The 21,061-nt window shown below is 58.6% G+C and overlaps 8 protein-coding genes across 8 annotated transcripts; 3 read left to right on the top strand and 5 right to left on the bottom strand.

The window, feature by feature from the left end:
* Positions 1 to 873: 873 nt before the first annotated feature.
* Positions 874 to 2,433, top strand: TRAVEDRAFT_41569 (uncharacterized protein; the record flags this gene model as incomplete). Its single annotated transcript, XM_008033926.1, has 3 exons — positions 874 to 943; positions 1,002 to 1,703; positions 1,751 to 2,433. 3 exons carry the CDS (start codon positions 874 to 876, stop codon positions 2,431 to 2,433), a joined length of 1,455 nt encoding a protein of 484 aa, XP_008032117.1.
* Positions 2,434 to 2,909: 476 nt separating this feature from the next.
* TRAVEDRAFT_41568 (uncharacterized protein) lies at positions 2,910 to 4,365 on the top strand (the record flags this gene model as incomplete). The annotated part of the gene is made up of 3 exons (XM_008033925.1): positions 2,910 to 3,672; positions 3,726 to 3,761; positions 3,815 to 4,365. 3 exons carry the CDS (start codon positions 2,910 to 2,912, stop codon positions 4,363 to 4,365), a joined length of 1,350 nt encoding a protein of 449 aa, XP_008032116.1.
* A 297-nt stretch (positions 4,366 to 4,662) lies between these two features.
* Positions 4,663 to 6,884, bottom strand: TvLac1 (laccase I; the record flags this gene model as incomplete). Its single annotated transcript, XM_008034546.1, has 11 exons — positions 6,606 to 6,884; positions 6,488 to 6,556; positions 6,313 to 6,433; positions 6,135 to 6,248; positions 6,018 to 6,081; positions 5,867 to 5,962; positions 5,652 to 5,808; positions 5,400 to 5,597; positions 5,278 to 5,334; positions 5,015 to 5,221; positions 4,663 to 4,959 (listed from the first exon to the last, which is right to left on the bottom strand). The coding sequence occupies exons 1-11, from the start codon at positions 6,783 to 6,785 to the stop codon at positions 4,663 to 4,665; spliced, it is 1,560 nt and encodes a 519-aa protein (XP_008032737.1). The 5' UTR covers positions 6,786 to 6,884.
* A 2,351-nt stretch (positions 6,885 to 9,235) lies between these two features.
* TRAVEDRAFT_158109 (DUF803-domain-containing protein) lies at positions 9,236 to 11,149 on the top strand. Its single transcript, XM_008034545.1, has 7 exons — positions 9,236 to 9,552; positions 9,606 to 9,702; positions 9,757 to 9,771; positions 9,825 to 9,900; positions 9,956 to 10,116; positions 10,178 to 10,469; positions 10,532 to 11,149. Exons 1-7 carry the CDS (start codon positions 9,469 to 9,471, stop codon positions 10,911 to 10,913), a joined length of 1,107 nt encoding a protein of 368 aa, XP_008032736.1. The 5' UTR covers positions 9,236 to 9,468; the 3' UTR covers positions 10,914 to 11,149.
* A 135-nt stretch (positions 11,150 to 11,284) lies between these two features.
* Positions 11,285 to 13,755, bottom strand: TRAVEDRAFT_68021 (uncharacterized protein; the record flags this gene model as incomplete). The annotated part of the gene is made up of 4 exons (XM_008034544.1): positions 11,285 to 11,648; positions 11,704 to 12,771; positions 12,831 to 13,085; positions 13,157 to 13,755. The coding sequence occupies 4 exons, from the start codon at positions 13,753 to 13,755 to the stop codon at positions 11,420 to 11,422; spliced, it is 2,151 nt and encodes a 716-aa protein (XP_008032735.1). The 3' UTR covers positions 11,285 to 11,419.
* A 718-nt stretch (positions 13,756 to 14,473) lies between these two features.
* Positions 14,474 to 14,940, bottom strand: TRAVEDRAFT_110847 (splicing factor 3B subunit 5; the record flags this gene model as incomplete). Its single annotated transcript, XM_008034543.1, has 5 exons — positions 14,474 to 14,518; positions 14,572 to 14,695; positions 14,744 to 14,765; positions 14,816 to 14,839; positions 14,895 to 14,940. Coding segments are annotated over 5 exons (261 nt in total), but the record flags the coding sequence as incomplete, so codon positions are not given.
* Positions 14,941 to 15,401: 461 nt separating this feature from the next.
* Positions 15,402 to 19,359, bottom strand: TRAVEDRAFT_25429 (RNI-like protein). Its single transcript, XM_008033616.1, has 6 exons — positions 18,493 to 19,359; positions 16,260 to 18,434; positions 15,791 to 16,204; positions 15,679 to 15,733; positions 15,570 to 15,625; positions 15,402 to 15,519 (listed from the first exon to the last, which is right to left on the bottom strand). The coding sequence occupies exons 1-2, from the start codon at positions 19,307 to 19,309 to the stop codon at positions 16,831 to 16,833; spliced, it is 2,421 nt and encodes an 806-aa protein (XP_008031807.1). The 5' UTR covers positions 19,310 to 19,359; the 3' UTR covers positions 15,402 to 15,519; positions 15,570 to 15,625; positions 15,679 to 15,733; positions 15,791 to 16,204; positions 16,260 to 16,830.
* Positions 19,360 to 20,159: 800 nt separating this feature from the next.
* TRAVEDRAFT_158097 (uncharacterized protein) lies at positions 20,160 to 20,959 on the bottom strand. The gene is made up of 4 exons (XM_008034542.1): positions 20,881 to 20,959; positions 20,747 to 20,823; positions 20,569 to 20,677; positions 20,160 to 20,502 (listed from the first exon to the last, which is right to left on the bottom strand). The coding sequence occupies exons 2-4, from the start codon at positions 20,811 to 20,813 to the stop codon at positions 20,454 to 20,456; spliced, it is 225 nt and encodes a 74-aa protein (XP_008032733.1). The 5' UTR covers positions 20,814 to 20,823; positions 20,881 to 20,959; the 3' UTR covers positions 20,160 to 20,453.
* Between the last annotated feature and the right edge of the window lie 102 nt (positions 20,960 to 21,061).

The raw sequence follows: 21,061 nt of genomic DNA, 5'->3' as shown, positions 1-21,061 counted from the left end.
ATTACTCAGCCATGGACTATCTGACCTTATGTCGATTATGCTCCCTTACTCAGCGTTACTCATCGCTCAGTCAGCGTCCTCTGGACGTCACATGCTCTCTTCTTATACGCTTACTCATCGTCTCCCCAGTAGTATATAAGGAGGACTCTGCAGGCCTCTGCTCTTCAGTCGTTCTCTCACAGACTGAAGAGTAAGTCCCACACTACCTATGCTTCCTTACATGTTTACTTACTAGTACTTGTAGCCTCTCTTTGTGCGGCTTACAGGTACAGTACTATGCAATCATAGTCGTTCTCTCACAGACTGAAGACCTCTCTTTGTGCGGCTTACAGCCTTCCAGGTTCAGAGTTCATCAGGTTCAGAGTTCATCAGGCGCCACTGCGAGCCTCAGTTTCTTCCTCTCACCAACCACCATCGACCATCGTCCCGGTCTGCGTCTGCTTGCTACAGCACAAGTTAACGACGCCTGCGTCATATCACTTTATCTTTGTCATCTCTACCATACCTGCGTCGGAAGTATAGCGTTGAAGGATTGTGAGTCTGACATTACTGTAGAGATCAGACGTTAGAGGCGGCGGGTTTGGGTGTGACCGGTCGGAGACGATGCGGCGGAGCGGCGGGGCCCACGGTGACCTGTGACCGCGCCCTCCGGAGCGGCGATTGTGACACTCCCTACCGCCGCCGCGTCAGCGGCGGCCAGCGCTACGGTGTGTCGTACCTTTGTCACAAGCGGCGACGACCTCGGTGACCAGTGACCGAGGGGCCAATAGCGGCGGGGCGGAGGCCCCAGTGACCTGTGACGCGCCGCTAACGTCTGATCTCTACAGTACAATCTGGTGGGGACGCCAGACGCCCATGCATGAGAACTAGAAGATGAGCACCGACTCGGAGTCGCTGCATATGTCAGACCTACCCGTCGCCAGCAAGCCCGGCCTCGATATACGTACGTCTTGCTTCACATTGGCTGATGTACCTGGATGCTGACTTATCGGGTTCGGTAGAGCCGGAAGACCTCAAGAGTATACAAGAAGCCCAACTTCAGGTTGAACTGACCCTCGACCCGTATTGCCTCTACATCAATAGCCGTCGCGAAACATATGAACACAGGCCGCTCGACACGGATCACCGTCAGCAGGAGCTCTTCTTTGTCTGGATGGTCTATAGCGCTTGCACCTTCCCGCACGCTTCCATCGGCGTACAAGGCGACGTCTGGATCGACTGCACCCCAGACGCAGCGAAGATCTACTTTCGAGGACAGGCGGACACCTGGGTGCCGTGGAATCCTCTGCCAGGCCATGACGCCCGACACCTGAAAGCAGACGGGTTGGAGATGACGCACCCGTGGCTTCCTGACAGATGTCTGCAGTTCACAGGCCTCGACCTCGGGTGGTATCCGCACTCGGTGCTAGAGGTGCATCAAAAACGCTGGGATGAGTGTTGTTCGGACATTTCCCCCTACGACCGTCTGTCAGTCCAGTACATCGTGAACAGCAAATCGTCCATGGAAAGGGCTTCGATGTCAAGAAGGGTCTTCCTACCTACAAACCACCCGGCCAAGTTCACCCACCGTATGAAATTGCGTAACCAAGCTGGTCCTTCCAACGATCCTCGCGCAAGCACGGCAGCCAGCATTGCGCCTGTTTCTTCGAGCAGCGGCTTCTACTCGATGTCGGCGAACGCCAGTGTCTTGAAACCTACTACCTGTACGCGTCGTGCCCAATGCATTTTGACCTACTAACACTCTGGACAGTGGGTCAGCTGGCCAGCAAAGCCAGAAATAAAGCCGAGCGTCAGAATCCACTCAAACGTGCTCGTTGGCCCATGTCAGACTCAGATTCTGAGGACATCGGCAGGCCCGTCGCCAGACGCACGTCGAAGGCCGTGGCACCTGAGGCAGGGCCATCTGCGCCCTCCCCCCGTTTGAAGGTGACATACACAGGGTCAGCATCGCCCAAAAGCGTTCAGGATTTCCTTGCAGGATTACCCCTCAAACTCGTGCATCGCTCTGCCGCCTTCGAGAACATCGGCATCAGGTCGCACGCGCATCTCGACGCACTCGCGCGGATACCCATGCCGTTCCAGGAGACGCTGTACAAGGAGCTCCGAGAACGGGGATTCCCTCTGGTCGAAACCCTCGTCCTGCGGAGCGCCTTCAATACCATCCGCGATACGGTACCCCGGCCCGTCAATCTTACAGCCGGCCATGTGCACACAAAACCGCAGGATGTCACAGCCTTCCTCTCAGGAATGCGCCCGTCTATGGTCCATCACCGCGCAGTATTCCATGACTTGGCAATTGCCCCAGCGCAGCTACCAGCGCTCGCAGCTATCGACGAGGAGTCCTACGCGATATTCGAACAGGAGTTGCGCGCCAAGGGTGTCAGTTGGGTGGAACGCCTGCTGCTGAAAGCTTCCCTGAGGGCCGGAATATGAGGACACGCTGATCTACAGTTCCGCATTTTCTAGTTACCGCTCTTGTACCACGTCGGCTTGGTTAGCCTTCTGTCGCGCGAAAGTAACGACACTACGGCGTGTCTGGCCACGTGACCGCGACCAGTGTCATCTGAAAATTTCGTCGCCCAAAACGGATGTCCCTCATACGACCAAGTACAAGGAACAGTCGCGTCTATCGATCTCAAGCACACCCACCATTCACTAATCCAGGATCAGCAAAGAGCCTGGCTACTAGTAAGTATGTAGTACGTCCTTTTGATATCGTAACACAGGTGGGGGGAATTTAACATGGCTGACTTCTTATGGTCCAGAACAATCGACAATTACTTACACCTACAATGAACCAAGACCTGCGCGGCTTGAGCGTATCTCTGAACTCAATGGGGTTCACTCAAAGCACATCCGGCTTGTGTAGGGGAGCTCTTGCATGCTGTCAACGTTTGCGTACTAATATCATGGGTAAAGCCAGAGAGGAGATCGCCACAATCGAAGCCGCGCGCTTCGAAGTACCCGTGGTGGCGGACGCATACGAGATAAGGCTCACAGAACATGAGCAGACCATGACAGTCCCACAGGAGTTCATGCGGCGCGTGAGCGGTTCAAGCTACACCTGGGCCATGTACAAAGCCGACAGCATTCCCGATCTTCGAGTCGGAGTGCAAAGGGACGTCTGGGTCGACTCGACGCCGGGCGGCGTCCCGCGCATCTTTGTCTTTGGCGAGAGGAGCAGCTGGCATGAATGGGACGACGCGCCTGACCCCGCTCAAGCCAGCGGCCTTACACAACCCGCACCGGACTTGGGGAGTGTTGTTGCAGTCTATCATCCGTGGCTGCGCCACCGCCGTCTCGAGTTCGACGGAGTGGCGCTGCGATGGGGCATCGTGGACCAACACGGGGAGTCGGACATGGATCGTCTAGAAAGGGAGGTGGCTGCTGCGGGGTGGCCGAGGTACGGAGACATCCCTCTCCGTAGGGTAGCAGAACGTCTGTGCACGGCTGCGACACTGACGTGCGGTCGGATCATCATCCCTGCCTCGAAGCCTGCCTCAGTGGAATGGTGGAAGAAACCGGTCGATCCTGCCTATGTGTGGCGGAGTCCACCCGCAAGTCCACCTCCTGCTGGTCCGAGCCAGTCGCGCAGTCCTCCCGCTGAAAGGCCAAGGCAACCCGGCCGTCCGTTTGTTATAAGCCAGAATGCATTCAGTTTGGCTAAGAAAGGTCAGCGAAACTGTTCAAAGGCGATGGGAAACGCACTCACTTCCCCTTCGAAGCTTTTCCACCACCCGGATCAGTCCCTCTAACCCCAGGTAAGGGCGTTCGTTGCACGATCGACCGTGACTAACGCTGTAGGTACGCCCAGCCTTCCAATTTCCCCCGCTGTATGCCCCCGCTCCTGTACCGGTCGCCGTAAAGACCGAAGAGGAAGAGGAGAACGCCGTACTTGCACAACTACAACGCATCCGCGAGTCCGCCTCTCCCTTTCCGCCGCCTCCACAACCCTCGATACAGGTGAAGGCAGAGCCAGACGACTCGAATGCGTCATTCCCGCAGAATACTGGCCTGTCAATCTTCGCACCTTCTAGCGGATTCTTCGGCTCTGCAGGAACTACTATGTCGGCCCCCACTTCACCCAGCGCTTTCTTCGGCCCTGCAGCAAGTGCCCTGGTGTCCAGGACAGTTTTCGATCCGCAAAGAGCATTCAGCGCGGTCGCGACCACCCCAATACGCACGGACATGTCCCAATTCCTTGAGAGCCTGCCTCTTCCCCTGAACCACCGTGAGCAAATGCTGGGCGATCTCGGCGTCAGCTCCATGAAGTACCTCAAGTCGTTCGCGGACGCGCCCCCATCTATCCTCAGCAAGCTTATGGTTCTTGTCGTTCTTGGTCAATGTAATGGACATTTACTATAACCACGTCACTAGGCATAGCATAGCTCTCAGCCTGCACGCCTCTTCATCCCCCAAGAAAAATCCACAGCTTGTCTCAAAGGCCTAGACCACTACCACATTGTACACACTTCGCAGTCCATGCCTCCGTCAATTGATATCATAATACATTAGGAAAGTTACTTCATCCTATACAATCCTCGGTCCTTGCGTAGAGAACCGAGTTAGAATAACAACAAATAAACCCAAAGACCATTTCAATCAGAACACCTTCAACCCCCCAGGTCGACGCTCGAGCTTCACGCTCAACACCACCTCCGCTCACTGGTCGGCCTCGCTCAGCCCGTCGTAGATCGGGCACAGGTCCGACCACGCCTTCGGGACCGGGTTCGCCGCCTTCACATCCGCAACGTCCTCCGCGAACACGATCGCGAAGCCCGCCTCGAGGTGGAAGTCGATGTGGCAGTGGAGGAACCACGGCCCGGGGTTGTCCGTCTGGAAGCGGATCGTGACGTTGTCGCCCGCGGCGGGCGTGCCGGTGCTCACGACGTCGCGGAAGATCGGGTCGTTGTAGTTATACGTAGTGCTCCCTGCGCTGCGGACGACCGCGAAGGCGTGCTAGAGGGGCTGGACGTGAGCACTGGTGCGGGGAGGGAGAGAAAGGAGAACGTACACCGTGCAGGTGGAAGGGGTGCGGTGCACCTGGAGCTAATGCGGTTGCGGGCAGCGTGATCTCGATGGTGGAATGGGCCGGGAGCGGGTAGACGGAGCCTGCAGGGAGGAGGTCCTGTGCGGTCTGCGCGCCGCTCAGGATCTGGAGGAGCACAGGGACGGTCGGTGGTGTGAAAGACGCGTTGTTAATGAAGAAGTTGGTGCCGTTCTATTGCGCCGCATGGTCAGTACGGGGACCCCAATTTGGGCAGTACAGACACTCACGAAGTTGAAGGCCAGGTTGAGCGCCTTGTCGACACCTCCGGGCGTCGGGCTGCCAGGCTGGATAGGAGCGTGCGGTGAGCTCGGCGACGCGGTCCTTAGTTATATGGATGAAAGAAACGTACCACAGGCATGCGAGCGAGGGGGTGCAAGTTCGTCTCGATAAGCGGGATCACCGACGTCGTCTGGGTCGTAGTAGGCTCGGCGACCGGTGCGCCTTGGTAGCGCAGGATGGCGGAGTTGATCCCCCCGGCGAACCCAACCGTTCCGAAGTTCGGGTTCGCACGGACCCAGTAGTTGCCGACCGTTTGGTTCGCATTCAACTAAAAGACTGGGTGAGCGAGGCCACTTGGAAGCATCAAGAAGGCAGGGCATACCACAAAGGAGTAGCGCTGCGCGGCGAAGATCTGGATAGAGTCGACAAGGAGAGGCTGGCTGTTGATACCGTCGACCTCGATGACGGTCAGATTGTGCCCGTCGATGCTGAACGTGTAGTTCGGGTCGCACGAGATCGAAACGAGACGGAAGCGGTAGCTGCGCGGTGCCGATAGGTCAATTTAGAGCAGTGAAAGGACATGCAAGAGATGCTCACCGCTTTCCGTGCTGGACGTTGATCACAGCAAGCGCGGCGGTGGGAGTGGAGGCTGACCGCCCAAGACCATTGATAAGCGTGGCGTCCGCGCCGAGTCTATCGACGCAATATAAGCAAATATTCCGTGGAAACTAAGCCATTGCGAGCTTACGGGAACCTGGGACCGAGCCGGGCAGCGGTGTGGTACCAGTCGGTCAACGTGATGACCGTGCTCTCTGTTGGCCCGACGTCAACGCATGCTGTGTGATATACTCCTTGGCGCACGTACCGTTGTCAACATCGTAGCGGCTGGCATGCGGATCCTTGGGGTCGTATACGACGAACGGCCCTCGCAGCCCGTCACAGTATTGCGTAGACAGATGACTGTGGTACCAGAACGTCCCTGTCGATCACGTCGGAGCATGAGAACATCGCATCACACGAGGATCACAACAAAGACTACTTACCCGCCTGGTCGGGCACATGGAAGTCGTACAGGAATGAATGCCCGGAAGCAATAGGGCACTGGTTGACGAACGCGGGTCCGTCTGCCCAGTTGGTGCCTGCCTGGAAGAAGCCGTGCCAGTGCTGTGCGCGGTTAATTAGCTCCGGATGATGTCACATTCGGATCGTCACACTTACGATACTAGTGGACTTGAGCATGCTGTGGTTGGTCAAGGTGTCGACGACGTTGAGCTGGAAGCGGTCTCCCTGTAGATCGCTGTCAGCAAAGGAGTAGGACGACAACGAACACGCCGACCTTCTTCCCGGTGATGAGCGGGGAAGGGACCACGCCGTTGACCACGATGGCATCCCGAAGGAAGCCGTCGGGCGAGACGGGGGCGTTCGCGACGACGAGGCTCGCCACCGGCCCGATGGCTGCAAGAGAGCGAGCGACGAGCGCGAGGGTGACGAAGAAGCTGAATCGCTGCAGACCCATGGCGCCGAAGGTGCTATGGAGCGACTGTGTGGGGGAAGAGGAGGGTGGCGGAGACTGGGAACCCAAGGCGAACTTGAGCTTGGTAGACAGGCCTCCCCGCGCCGCCCTTTAAGTATCCGCACCAGCGAGCGGTCCTTTGGCCGCACTTGGCCAGAATGCATGACCTCGGTGTTCTCTTCCAGTCAACCGCGCTGGTAGAGCCATCCGGATGCCCGACTGGCGCACAATTGAATCCGGCAGGCACAGCGGCGTGCGCCATCGAAACCTGCCAGATCTGTTTGGGCCTGAAAGGCGGCGGTCGCGCGAATCTGGCCAGTGTGAGAGTGGACGGGAGTGTGCTGGGTCCCACGGTTTGTGCGCCGCGCTGGTGGCGGAAGAGAGGCAGTAGTCCTGGGGTGGCCACATGCGTCTATAATGCGCCGGAGAGGCGAGTAGATGCAGCGCCGGATGACGCTGGTAGCCCAGTGCACTGGAAGACCCTTCAGGCCTGCTTGATCGTAACTGACTACGCCGATGGGCGGCCCATGGATTCGGTAATTCATGAGCTGTTCGAGCGGGTCGGATCGGTCGGGATGCTAGTACTCGGGAGAGGATCGCGGAGGCATTTCGACCGCTATTTGGACAGGAAACGCGCTATCTTGTGTGTACAAGGTCGCTGACTGCGTCAACGAGAGCGAAGAGCATCGCCCTGCAAAAACCGCGTCAGTTACATGTTTCAGCATTACAAGGTCAGTTTGACGCATCCATGGCCAGACTGATCATCCTGATGGTCACGTACGTTTAGAGTGGGAAGAACGGGAGACCAGAGCTTTCCGCTTGGCGAGCTTGACGGCTCTGAGGCAAGATCCTCGTCCGGGAAAGGAAAGAAGAGGGGTTAAGCGGAAACGCCCATGTCCCCGTGGCGTCGCCGCCCACATGTATCTGGCCCTCCCTTACCCAGCGGATTCTCATCCTCCGGCACATCTGTCCCGCTCCCTGTGCCGGGGGTAGGCCTTGTCTCCGAACACGGGCCTTTCGGGGCTGGCCAAGAGTCGGGCTCGTTGTCCGACATGAGCGTCGACCACTTGGAATGATGAAGAGACGAGATCCCAGGCCTTGAGAGCTCCGGCGACGTGGCCACATAGCGCTAATCCCGGTGGGGGCCGCGTTATTGCCTCTTTCCCATGGTAGAGGCGATGCGGACGCGCAAGCTTAATGACGCCTAGAACAATCCTCCAGCGATCTAGCCGTGATAGTCTTGGGGGCCGTCCGCAGGACGTCGGAGCCGGGAGGTCGCAAACGCACCATTCTCATCCTTCATCTCACGGTGTCTTTACTATGCCACATGGTCAGCAGCGTCGGCGCGGTGCCCGCACAATTGACTCACCTGAATGGAGCCTGGAAGGAGCCGGTACCTATTCGTCCTTCGGAGAACTCTGACAAGAAGATGTAAAACTGATCCGTCTGCTCGTCCCTGGATGCCACTGTCAGAGGCTCAAAAGCCTCATTCCGTCTGTCGTCATCCGCTCACGGGCGCTGCCGACCTGTACCGCCGATCCTGTTGCACGACAAGCCTGGCGAAAGCGACCAACGACCCTCTAGGCTAGGGACACTACAGGTGCAAAAGACACCCCAAGGAGTTTCGACTAAGCCTGAACGCGCCCGAGGTGCGACTGAGGGGTACATACCTCGACATCTGAGGATCAGCATCATTTCCCTCTGGGTGATTTCAGCAAATGCTGACCAGTCCAGGTAGTGTTCCCAGGAACGCCATATTGCGACATTGTTTAGCCCCGTGAATGGCTCACTGCTCTAGCACTCTTAAGGCTAGGACCACCGACGGACAAGTCGGCTTTTACACGGACCCGACTGCAGGATTGTCGTGGGTACCTTGAGCGTGGGGAAGAACAATGTCACCTGCTATCGGAGTGTGCCTTTGCCTGATGCCGTGGTGGCCCCGAATGGTGGATATATCGTCAGTCTTGTACTGTGTACGGTACCCAGTAAGATTACTTCACCAATGAGGCTAGAAGCACGACCTACGGTAGGCCTGCGAGCGATCATGAGAGTAGACGCGGCCCCGCAAGTTCAACGTTCAAGGCTCAAGCATCTTGAAAGTTCCTCCCTGCGAGTATAATGATGGATCCGGAGTTTGATGCAAGCTGTCTGGCGCCTGCAGGAATGATCACCGTGCACCATACTTGGACATTCACCGGTACCGTTGTATACGTCGATGAAGTCTGCTACTCATAAGACGGACAAGTGCTCGTACACGAAGGCCACATACGCGCGAACGCGTTGGAGACGTACGTTGGTGCGGGGAAAGAGCGGGAGCAAGGACGGGCGCCAAAGGGGAGGCACATTGGGAATGCCAGCAGGCACCCTCGATTCGGATTCGGGGCCTGTGCTCTGCTGCGCGCGGACGGTGCGCGCCCTCCCACCCTCGTCCTCCACGTCCTCCATGTCTGTCTGAGCGTGGTCCTCCTCCTCTTCGAACGTCTGTTTCACGAACTCGCCGCGTAACGCTTGCGCTCACGACTCTCACAAGGCCTCCGACGATTCGCTGTCCAAAACCTTCCATCCCGCATCTGTGGCTGGTTCTATCGGAAGTCTTGGCGTACATACCCACCGTCCGCAGTACAAGAACCGTCAGCGGATATACTAGCGACGATCGCAGTCTCACTCTACTGCTAGCCTTCTCAATATGGTAGAAGACAAGTATATTGGTCTACTACTGGCCCTCGGCGGTTCAGTAGGAATCGGGAGCAGCTTCATCTTGACGAAGAAGGTACGTGCCTACACGTACTAATTTCCCAGGCCGTATTCTCAGCTTACAGGCAGGGTCTTATGCAAGCCAGCCAGGCGTCGGCTTATGCTGCTGCGTCGGATAGCCACACATACTTCAAAAGTCCACTATGGTGGGTGGGCATGACTCTGAGTGAGTGAGACGGCTACAGAAACCCTGCATCATGGTCTAATTCAGTTCTGACAGTGGTTATCGGGGAGAGTGTGTGCTCCTCCTTTGACACGGTGAACCGTCATCTCACCTTCCCTCTATAGTTGCGAATTTTGCGGCGTACGCCTTTGCCCCACCAATATTGGTCACCCCGTTAGGTGCCTTGAGCGTCATCATTGGGTATGCTCGTTCAACTTGCCACTATATGCGCGAATCTGAAGCTTCCTCCTTTCAGTGCAATTCTAGCGTCATTTCTACTGGATGAACGCCTCGGCCACCTTGGTCGGGTAGGATGCGCGTTATGTCTACTAGGCTCCCTGATCATTGTACTGCACGCGCCGCCAGACAAACCCATTGAAACGGTTGACCAGATCTTGCACTTCGCGCTACAACCAGGTGAGCCCCGCTCGCGTGTTCTCCTTCCCCGTCCAATTCCTATAACTCTCCCACCGCGCAGGATTCCTGTTCTACTGTTTTGTCGTGGCGGTCTTCTCACTGTGCATGATCTACTTCGTCGTACCGCGATACGGACGCACGTTCCCGCTCGTGTACCTGTCCATCTGCTCGCTTGTCGGTTCCGTCTCGGTCATGGCGATCAAGGGGCTCGGCGTCGCGGTCAAGCTCACCTTGTCGGGGAACAACCAGTTCGGACGCCCCGCGACATACGTTTTCGGCCTCCTCGTTGCGGGCTGTATCGTCGTACAAATGAACTACTTCAACAAGGCGCTCGACACCTTTTCCACGAACGTGTACGTATTTCTTCCCCATTCCCTCGTGACTCCATACTCACCTATACACGCTGAATTTCTAGTGTGAACCCAATGTACTACGTTGGTTTCTCAACAGCGACAATCGTCGCGTCCATCATCCTTTTCCAAGGCATCAACACAGACGATCCCGCAAACTCACTCTCGCTCCTCGCTGGGTTCATCACGACCTTCCTCGGCGTGCACCTCCTAGAGCTCTCGCGCAGCGCAGAGTCCGGACGGCCCTCGGACGACGGGTACGTGCGCACGCGCGACGGGGACGTCGTCGGGCTCGAAACGATATACGAGCCCGAGCCGGGAGAGGACGACGAGGACGAACGGACGCACCTGCGCTCGGGCGGCGGCAGCCTCGACCGCGACCGCGCGCACGGGCTCGGACTCGGACTGGGGCTCGGTAGCAGAACGAACGGGGACTTGCACGTGTAGATCCTGCCTCCTTGTGCCGATTACGCGCATATACTTACATACCATTCCACTGCATGAGCGCGATCGGACACTGCCCGTGGCACAGCACCGCGTTTGAGCGGCCGAGCTCGGACTCTTCCCTCCCCGGGGCGGCGCGTGTGGGCGTAACTTATAGTATTGTACGGGGATCTATGTGTAGAGCTAGTGTACGTAATGATACATCTGTAGTGCGCCGCGGGCGCGCGCGGTGATGGTACAGCAGGATGTACATGCGTTGCAACGAATGTGGGCGTGTGTGCGTGCGGAGGTGCGGGAAACGGCGCGAAGGAGTGTGGAGGCGCGTAGGACAGGCGACATGCAGTAATAAAAGTATGTGCAGATGGGTGCGAAGGGGCGAATGCGGGTGATACAGCTAATGGCACATGGGGCAGCAACGGAGACAAAGGCGAAGAGGCGGCGCGAGATCTAAACGTGAGGGTCATCGTATAAAGGTCATAACGGGGTTGTGGCACGCCGGTCTGGCTGGGCTATTGGTCGGCGACCATCTTCATCGCCTCGTACACGCGGATCGTGCGGACGTGTGTCGTGTTCTTCTTGTTCGCATCGAGACCGGCGTACATGGGCGCGAGACCTTTGGGCGTGCCGAATGTAAGGAGCGCGGATTTGAAGGGCGGTGCGTGCGTGTGCTCCGGTTCTTCGTCGATCATTCGCAGGCTCGGGATGTCTTGGGGCCAGTTGAACCGCTTGCGCCGGAAGCTATGCAGGAGTGTTAGTCATGGGCCGCCTATTGGTAAAATATGAAAACACGCACCACTCGTAGTCCCAGAGATAGTCGTCGACATCTCGTTCGGAGACGAGCGGCTCCCCTTTCTCGCCTCGCGAGCTCATCATGAACTTCGATAGCGCGTACTTGCACCCAAGGAGCGTGTTCATGTTCTTGCAAGCGTGCATCTCCAATTCGAGCGGTGAGCACGGGATGAACGTATGCGGCAGCAGAACGATCCCCGGGGGCTGGTACGGCCCCGCGGAGGGCGGCGTGGCCCGAGCCTTGTCGTCCCCGAACAGTAGTTGACGCGCCTTTGGGGAGATCCCGTCCATGCCCTTCGGGTCACGGAGACCGTCCTCGCTGGTGCGCCCCGCGCGGCCACCCTTCTCCTTCTCTTTCTCGGCCTTGCGATCCTTCTTAGAATCGATCGTCAACCAGCTCGGGCGCCCCTTCTCCCCGTCCTCGCTGCGGCGCTTCTCGCCGGAAGCCACGCCCGCTGGCGAAGCTGCCGCATGGTCCTTGGGGCCAAAGTTGACGCCCTCCATCAACGCGCGCGAGGGCACAGCGAGCTCGAGCTTCTGCGTCTCCCGCGCCCACTTCGGCCCGAACACTTCGTGCAGCCACCGGATGAGGAAGAGGTGTGGGTGGGCATGGATGCCATTCATAATGAGCATATTGTCGAAGATGAATTCGAGCTCGCTTGCGGTCTCCGCCTTGTGGCCGTACTCGACCTCGGAGACGCTGCGCGCGTGGCGCGCCTTGGTGGCTCGCGGCGAGCCGGGGCCGTGCAGTGCATCCGGGATGTGTCGCTGCGACGCCGAGCGGGTGAGCGCCGCTATCCTGGGCATGCTGTTGAGGTGGGAACCGCTAGGCGTGCGCGGCAGATTGGGTCGGGGCGACCCTTGCGAAAGGTCCATCGATAGACGGGGGTGGGGCGGGACGCCGGGGAAGAACAGGTCGTCGTCGATTAGTTCGAGCCGGCCGCCCGGCTTCAAGACCCGCCAAACCTCGTGTAGGATGGCGAACCATTTGCGCTTTGAGATGCACAAGGTTAGATTCGCCATTCGCACAAGGTCGAACGAGTTGTCGTTGAATTCCAGGCCGTACTTGACGCTGTATGGTGTGTCAGCATAGCACGGGCGGAACGTACGACCTGGACAGATACGACGCACAAGTTTCCCCGTTTCCACTGCACATTCTTCGGCGTATAGCCAGGTTCTCGTTGTGGCTTGACCTCCCCTGCGTCGTTGTTGTGTAGATCGATCAAGTCGAGACCCGTCACCTTCGTGTCATGGTTCCCCCACACCTTCGCGGCGTGCAAAACCCAGAAGCCCTCGCCGCAGCCAATATCAAGTACCTGCGACGGCGGCTTCTTGCCGTAGTCATGGAACGTCGGTGAGCCGTTAGGGCAAAGCCGACGGAGCAGTCTATGAGTTTGATGATCGCTGGAGAGATGTCATTTAGCCACGCGTGAGGCACCACACCGGAGAACGCGTACTTTTCCAGCAATATCTGGCTGTACGCCTGCATATATGGTACGTCCTCATAGCGGAATGGATGATGTGGCATGTTGCGCCGACGAACGGTCCTATTCCGATCGTCAAACGCGTCTTCCTCCTCTCTGCGCATACCGATCGAGCCGGGTAAATCTTCCGAGTCAACGGTCTGGAAAGAGGTCTCGTCGAGGTGTAGCGCGGGGGGAGTGTGCTTGGATGTTTTCGAGCGGTTATGGCCATGCGAGGACGGCTTGAGCGATTTAAGAGCTTCACCGATAGAACGCTTTGTCGTGAGTTGGCGTGGCCGGACAGACTTCTGCGTGATTGTGCCCTGGGAGGGAGACAGGGGCATGGCACCCTCGTCCATTGACGACCGCGACCCCTCTGACAGGTCAGAAGTGGAGTCCGTGGCTGAATAGCGCACGTCCTTTTCTACTATCGACGCGATGTACGAGTCAAAGAGCGACGGGTGATCGGTGTCGTCCTCAGACGAGATCAGAGGGCATAGAGAGTCGGAGCTTTGTAGGAAGGGCATGGTGTCGAAGGAGCCGTCCAACAGACTGCCCTGCGGAGACACAGGAGAATAGATGACAGGTGACATAGCGTGTAGAGCAGGTCGTTGCGAGGACCAAGAGGCAGACCGTTAAGTGGCGGGAGACCTGACAGATGCTTTGTATGAGAGACAATGGGTCTTGGAGCGGGGTGGTGCGAGGCTAGGTGGGCATTGACGAACGAGAGAGCGTAAAGCGAGTGTGTGGACTGGCAGAGTGGGCAGGACTGCGGACTGGAGACTGGGGCGCTGCAGTATATGTTACAGAACCGGGAGCATCCACTGGCAGGAGGCTGACACTGATGCCGCCGGCGCTCCGATCTTCCGCCTGTTAGCATCCGCATCCGGCTGTGCTTTGGTCAGATTAATCCAGTTCGGTCCAGGTTGCAGATGAGACCAAGGAGCGTGGGTCGGACTTGGCTGGGATGGAGATGCACCTGGACGAGTGAGTGGCCAAAGTGTGAATTGGCGCGACTTGCATCCAGGGTGGGTTAGACGCCCACCGATCATTTGTGTGGCGAGGGACAATGCATGGAACGAAATATAGTGGCCAACCTTGGACAAATGGAGACATGAATTATCGGAGCGATATGTTCTGAATGAGTATATGTGTCATGCACGATTGGCCACGGCTAGAGGCCACCTTCGCGCGTGATGGGGCACTCCGCGCGGCACTGTTCGGTCAGCCGGGAAGATACAATACACGATGCACTCAACCAGGGGCCCTATTCTCATCTCTCAGCGGTGATGGTGCGTTCATAAGTGGGACTCAATCATCCTTCGGCGGCGGAGGGCCGCAGGGTTGCAACATGCGCTGAAGCGATGCGTTCAGTATGAGGAGTGACACTGTATAGGGTGAAGACGTACCTCCGTCATTTCGAACTTGACTCTGCCCACAGCCTCTCCGTCCGCAATGGCAAGGTATGAAGTGAGAGGAGGGTGACCAACGATAGATGCAAGTGTATCCCTGTGCTGATGGGTAAGCCATTCGCTGGGTTTTCGGTCAGCGACGTCCCGCTTGTGAGATGTGATTGCCTACTATTTCGTTAGGTCGGCATGGCCTGGTTTTCAAGTTAGCGTAGGTTAAAAGGGACGTGTATTCTGAACATACCAGTGCCAGTATAGCGAGCATGAACTAAGCAATCGGAACGGTCAGTAAGTGGGGTTTGCGACCTTTATTCATCACTCACGGTGCTCAAGTTGAGTGTTGGCAGTGTAACGCAGCTCAGATGACTGTAATCAGATCATGCTCAGTGTGATGATATGCGCAGGAATGGACGAGTGATCTACCATGGTCAAGGGATGTGGGTGTTGCTGCCTGACCTGTGAGCCTGTGGCTGAAGCCTTCAATCTCAATCGAGCCGCTCCGCTTATTACTGCCGAATTTTCGCTATTCTTGCGTCAAAAAGACGTTATGGCGGAGTTGGTTGCGACGTCTGCTCAATCAAGGCTGTCTTCTAACCGGGCGTTCGATCCCGCAACGTATTTCCATTTTCTCGCTTGTCCTGCGCGTCTGGCAGACGCCCGAGCGGTAAAGTTGCCCGAGCTGGACCCTGCTCCTGACATCTTGCCTTGGTCTCCCGTTTGCTGCTGCTACCTCCGGAGCCTGTAACGAACACTACGACACGATGTCTGACGGCTCAGAAGTGCTTCTGTCCAAGCTCGACTCACTAAACGACTCCCTGGATGACCTTGAGGAGAGACTAGAGCCGCTGCTTGCGCAAACACTTCCGGAGTCCTTGCTACCTCTAGAGACGATCCAACAAGTCAAGCTAAATGTCGCATTACCCTATCTTGTATATGACCTCGTCTTCAGTCTGTTTCCTTCCCCGTTCTCCATGAATCCTCGCTCATGTCCGCGCCAGTCTATCTGAAAACGCGGGGTATTGACCCAAAGACGCACCCTGTGGTGGCTGAACTCGTACGCACTCTGCCCATGCCTTGACAGAACATATCACTTACGTGGCCCTGTAGGACCGTGTCAGACAATACTTTGACAAGATCAAGAACGCGGAGGACCCAGAGAAGAGTACGTCCTCATCCATCAGCTTTTGTGCAGCGTGTTAAATATGCGACTCGTGCCTAGGGAAAACTGCCGTCGACAAGGCCGCAGCCAATCGTTTCATCAAACACGCTATTGCGCAAGTGCGGTTCCAGCGGCCCCCAGGAGATAACGAAGGGCCCTCGCACATTCGCTTTAACGCGGACGGCGGCGCCCCTTCGGCCACTACAGCCCCTGCCGCAGCCATCCCTGTGAAAGTTACGAGCAAGATGCGAGCACGGGCGGAGTACGAGCAGCAGCTTGCGGAGCAGGGGAGTGACGCGGACGCGGACGAGCTGGAGGTGTTTGGAGATGGCGAGGACGGTGGAGGGGATGAGGACGTGCCGGAGGCGAAGAGCCCGAAGGACAAGGGCAAGGGCCGTGCGACAGAGGCGACTGACAGTGTTGAGGCCGCCAGTGCCAAAAAGCGGAGACGACCCGCAGTGGACCCGTTTGCTGGTATGGTGTTTCGTTATATCCTGTGTGAGGTTCTTTCTAACCATAATTTGTGCAGGTTACGGAGACAGCCAAGATACCAAGGCCACAAAATCGCCAAAGAAGAAAAAGCAAGCCTCTGTGGCGACAGAAGGCGACGACGTCCCGATAGGTGTAGTGGTTTCAGGAAGCAACACGCCCACTTCCACTCCTAGCTCAGCGAAGAAAGACAAGAGCAATAGGAAGAAGACGAAAAAGAAGCCCAGAAAGTCTTCATGAGACTCGCTCCTGTACATTACGCGTCCTGTCCTAGTTCCTGCGCTCGTGTATCCGGGCGACTTCGACGAATTCCAGGATAATGCATATGTTACACGGCTCATAAGCTACTCGTACAGCGCCTTCGTACACCCCCAGTACATTCATATTGTAATATGACAACAAGTCCACTATCCTACAATGGTGTGGCCGAAATCTAACGATCTTTACATCTGGAGCCTGAGCAGGGGAAAAAAGTCACGTACAGATACTGTACAATCAGAGTACAACAGATCCGGGAGAGCATAATATACAGTCACTCGCGAACGATTCCGAGCGCGAGACATGGCGGTTCCCGCCTACCTTCCTCCTACCAGTCTATGTTCCCCTTCGACCTACATGATGGTACACCCATCGCGCCCCTCCCCGCCGTCAATCGCGAGCGGCGAACCAGGCCCAGACCTTCGCCCACTCGGAGTCCACCAACGGGTGCGCCCCCCACCCGATTCCACGTCCGCAGCCGCCCCGCTGCTCGCCGAGCTATTCGCAGACCTACGCGCAGTCTTGCGCCGCTTCTCGCGCGCAGCCCGCACAGCGTCGACCGTCTGCCACGAGTAGAACGTCTTGAGCACGACTCTGCGTGGGTCGCACTCGTCCTGGCCGACGCCCAACGCCTCCCCGTCGCGCGCGTCGAGGAACGCGAGCCGGCGTGCGTCCCATGCGCGCCACCCGCGCCGCGGCCGTGTCTGCCCCACGACGTCGCGCACCGCGAGCTCGCCGACCGCGCGGCAGTCGATCGCGCCGATGTACGGGTCATTATGTGCGCGCTTCCGGGAGAGGGCGACGAACTCGCGCACAACGGCGCTGTTCATGCGTGTGTTGTCGGCTTCGAGCACGTGTAGCCGGGGGCATCCCCGGACGAGGGCGAGCAACGCGTCGTTCGTCAGGTTTTCCGCGTAGGACACGACGAGCTGCTCCAGCGCGTGGCCCGTCTGCGGCGGGGGCGCTGGCTGACCACGTCGAGCGGGCGCCGGGGCGGGATTCGCATCGAGTGGGGTCAGCGCGGCGAGGACCGCGTTCGAGATCTCGCGGGCGTCCTCGAGGTCGAGCCGGCGGATATTCGGCGTCGTCCCGAGGAGGTGCACGAGGCCCGTGTCGCGGAGGTCCGCGCCGATGCCCGCGAGCTCGAGGAACTCGAGCTTCGGGACGGCGAACGCGAGGTTCGTGCAGGCGTGGTCCGTGAGCATGAGGCAGGAGGAGAGCGCGAGATGGCGGAGGCGCGTCACGCGCTTCCAGTACTTCGACGGGTCGGTAGGGTCGCGGCCCGCCTCGCGCGCGGTCAGCTCTACAGAGTCGACCTCCTTCGCCTCGTTCTCTGTGAGGGACACGAAGGCGTCAATGGCGGAGTTGTGGAGGTGCCGCGCGTAGCTGAGGTCCAGAACCTCCAGGTCGGGGGCGGCCTTGCCTAGACGTTGCATCATCTCGTCTGTGACCCGCTTCAGTCCGCTCAGGCGCAGGACCTTGAGCCGCAAGGTTTCGCCGCGCAGGAGCGTGGAGGATGCCAGAGACCGGATGCCTTCTCCGTCAAGGTTGCTGCACCTGCTCATGTCGAGCTCAACGAGCTTGGGGCAGTACGTCGCCAGGATCGTGCACGTGGTATTGGTCACCGCTGCGATTCCTTTCACCAGCAGCGTCTCCAGCGAAGGTGAGCGAATGAGAAGGTGGTGCAAAGACCGAGTAGAGAGTATCGTGCATCCCTGGAGGTTAATCGTCGTGATGCGCGTATGGGGGAGATCGCCAGGATACGCCGCCTCGATACAGAGGCCCTCCGTCATGTCGGTAAGCATGTCCGACGTAAGGACCGGCATCCCCGCGAGCTCGAGCTGCTTCACGAACCCGCCCGCGTCCTTGCACAGGCGTGCCAGTGCGGCGGGCGGGAGCTTCGGAAGCCGCGACCAGAGTTGCCCATCGAAGATGAGGCTCCGCCAGGCCTTGGACACCTAGTAGGACCGGTCGGTCATCACTGCAAAAATGAAATAGCAATGTGGGGGTACCAACCCTGCTCAACTTGAGAAGCTCTACGATGCCCTTCTCGGCGCCGACCCACCTATTTCGTCCGGCCTTGCGCGCCGTCCAACGATCGCTCGTGACCAGCCGCTGGTGCTCCTCCTCATGGAGCTCGACGAGGGCCGCCAAGACCTGCAACTTCAATTCGCGCGGCAGGTATTCGTCAAAGTAGTTAGGTACTTCAATTTGGATGGCTTCTGAGATGTCAGTCGGCGTCACGGGAACGATGTCGAGCGGGGAAGAAGACGATAGAGGGAACGGTGAAGAGTAGGAACGTCCCTTTGCACGAAGGATTGCGAGCTCGGACGGCGGTCCGACGCGGTAGATCGGGGAGAGCGGGGTAATGGGACTAGACAGACCGACGTCAATATCCACCAAGGTGCCCTGCGGAGGGATGCTACGGGCTTTGAGGTCGCGTGCCCACGGCAGGAAACAGCTGCCCCGCCCGATCTCTATCGCGCCCGGGAGGTCTGTGTCAATAACGGGGGTCTGCGAAGGGGTGGTGAGGTCCGTCGCGTCAGGGGTCGACTCCCCCCTCTTCAAACGCAGCTTGCGCGCGATGTTCCCCGGGCTCTTCGCGCCCGCGAACTTCACCTTCACCTTGGAGAGCGAGAGCGCCGAGAGCGAGCGGGTGGAGCGCACCGACGCATTCGACATCGTCCGCTGCCGCACGGGGATCTGGTCGATAGGCGCAGGAGTCGCTGGGGTCGCCTCGGGCGTGACATCGGGGCTGATGCCCTGGTCAGACTCGCCGATCGACGCGAACGCGGACCCCCAGGACGAGGGCCCGGCGGTTTGGGGGGACATATCGTAAGCGGACCACTCTGGCTGGCCGGCGTAATCGAAATTGGAGGGAAAGAACACTAGAGGGGGTAGAGTGGGGGGCTGCTCGCGAGTCTTGCCCTTGCCCGAGGAGGGCCCGACATTCTCGCCTAGTGCGTCTACGGTGGTGTCCTCGTTGCAAGTAACGAGTGCGGGGGAGGACTCGAGCGCAGAAGGAGAAAAGCTGGTTTCAGCGGAGGACGATCCTGGGCCGTCGATCCGGGGAACAAGGGGCTCACGACCGTGGATGTATAGCGGCTGAGAGACACCCTTGCCCTTCGGTGGGGATGAAGTCGACCCGTCCATCTGGCTGGTCGCGGGGGGCTGATGAGCGTACCAGTAAGAGGTCAGAGGAGAGGAGGACGGGAGGGGTGGAACAAAGGACTCGTGTGGGCCTAGAGGACGGGGCAAGGGCTCGCGCACACTCTCCTCGAGGCAACGGGAAGCAGTCAGGAGTTCATAAGAGTCGAAGAGGAAGAACGGGTCGTCGTTATCGATGTCGTGCGTATGGCTCATGGCGAGAGGCGGCGGTTCTAGGACAGCGTGAGATAAGGAAAATAACTCAGCGAGCGGACTGAGGGGGCGACGATGGGATGGGCTGATGCTACGGGGACGCTAGCGGGTGGTTGTCGCAAGGACCATCGCAGCAGCGGGGCGCTGGAGAGGGGAGAAAGAGGGCCGCTCTCGGACGCAGCTGGTACGGCAGGGCGGCACAACGGAGCACACCATACCACTCCGCTTTCCCACGCCTGCTATATCGCCTGGCTATTGACCAGATCAGGCAAGACCGCCACAGTCCCATCCACGCCGATACCCCCACCGTGCCTGATCCTCACGGAACACGCATCGCTCGGAGCAATAGAGCATCAAAATTAGCGCACCGGCGAAGGCATAAGCTATAGTACAAACAACCACAACCTAGTCGTACAACCGCGCCCCGGGGCAGGTTCACACCTACGAACTATTCGACCCGGATGCCCTCGAGGCGGCGGGCCAGGATCTCGGATAAAGTACTGCGACGCGGCAACACCCCAGCAAGAACGAAAGAAACGGAGAGCACGTCGCGGAGGGGCGGAGCAGGCAGCGAGGGGCGCGCGCGGAGCGGAGGCGACGGCCGCGCGGGGCCCGCCTACTTGCTCTCCTTCTGCTTGTTCCAGTTGTCAATGACGAGCTTGAACCTGCGCGCGATGCGTCAGATAACGCTAGGCCCCCTCGGTCGATCAGATGCTAAGACGGTGCCGCACCTGTCCTTATGCGGCATGTCGGGATTTTCCTGTTTGAGCCGCGCGACCTCGGTCTGCATGAACTTGTTGAATTCCGTCAGCTTCTTCCGCCCGCCAGTGCTGCCCTTTCCTGCTCGCGCGCGACCCGCGCGTCAGCTTCCGCGTCCCTGCGCAGCACATAGCGCGAAGAAGTACGCACGCTTTGCCTTGAGGGACGGCTTCTTGGACGCGTCCGCCGCGCTCTGCTTACCGGTGGTGACGACCATCACGCGCTGCCTGCGCGCGTTCCCGCGCCTCAGCCCAGACCCCTCTCGAGCGACGGGAGCGACTCACCTGGTGTGCTGAACGGCTTGGGTGATTTTACGCGGGCCCCTGATGGGAGGGGGTGGGTCGTGGTAGGGGGGAGAGAGGTGGGTGACGCACCTGCGCCGGCCAAGGGGCTCTTATACGACGGCCGAGCTGGGAGGAGGACCGTGCACCGTGCACGGACACGGACAGCTGTTTTAGTCCCGTA

This window comes from Trametes versicolor (genome assembly GCF_000271585.1).
Source record: "Trametes versicolor FP-101664 SS1 unplaced genomic scaffold TRAVEscaffold_1, whole genome shotgun sequence".
NCBI classification, from domain to species: domain Eukaryota; kingdom Fungi; phylum Basidiomycota; class Agaricomycetes; order Polyporales; family Polyporaceae; genus Trametes; species Trametes versicolor.
Note: the sequence above shows the minus strand (reverse complement) of the source record. Positions and strands in the feature narration are given on the sequence as shown.

Bases quoted from the DNA above. Each gene is read 5' to 3' on its own strand.
- TRAVEDRAFT_158097 (XM_008034542.1), bottom strand. From the start codon at position 20,813: ATGGTCGTCACCACCGGTAAGCAGAGCGCGGCGGACGCGTCCAAGAAG. The intron at 20,678-20,746 runs GTGCGTACTTCT...GCGCGCGAGCAG, and splicing joins GCCGTCCCTCAAGGCAAAGC to GAAAGGGCAGCACTGGCGGG. The intron at 20,503-20,568 runs GTGCGGCACCGT...CATCGCGCGCAG, and splicing joins GACATGCCGCATAAGGACAG to GTTCAAGCTCGTCATTGACA.
- TRAVEDRAFT_25429 (XM_008033616.1), bottom strand. From the start codon at position 19,309: ATGTCCCCCCAAACCGCCGGGCCCTCGTCCTGGGGGTCCGCGTTCGCG. The intron at 18,435-18,492 runs TTGGTACCCCCA...GGTCCTACTAGG, and splicing joins GCTTCTCAAGTTGAGCAGGG to TGTCCAAGGCCTGGCGGAGC.
- TRAVEDRAFT_158109 (XM_008034545.1), top strand. From the start codon at position 9,469: ATGGTAGAAGACAAGTATATTGGTCTACTACTGGCCCTCGGCGGTTCA. The intron at 9,553-9,605 runs GTACGTGCCTAC...GCTTACAGGCAG, and splicing joins GCTTCATCTTGACGAAGAAG to GGTCTTATGCAAGCCAGCCA. The intron at 10,470-10,531 runs GTACGTATTTCT...CTGAATTTCTAG, and splicing joins GACACCTTTTCCACGAACGT to TGTGAACCCAATGTACTACG.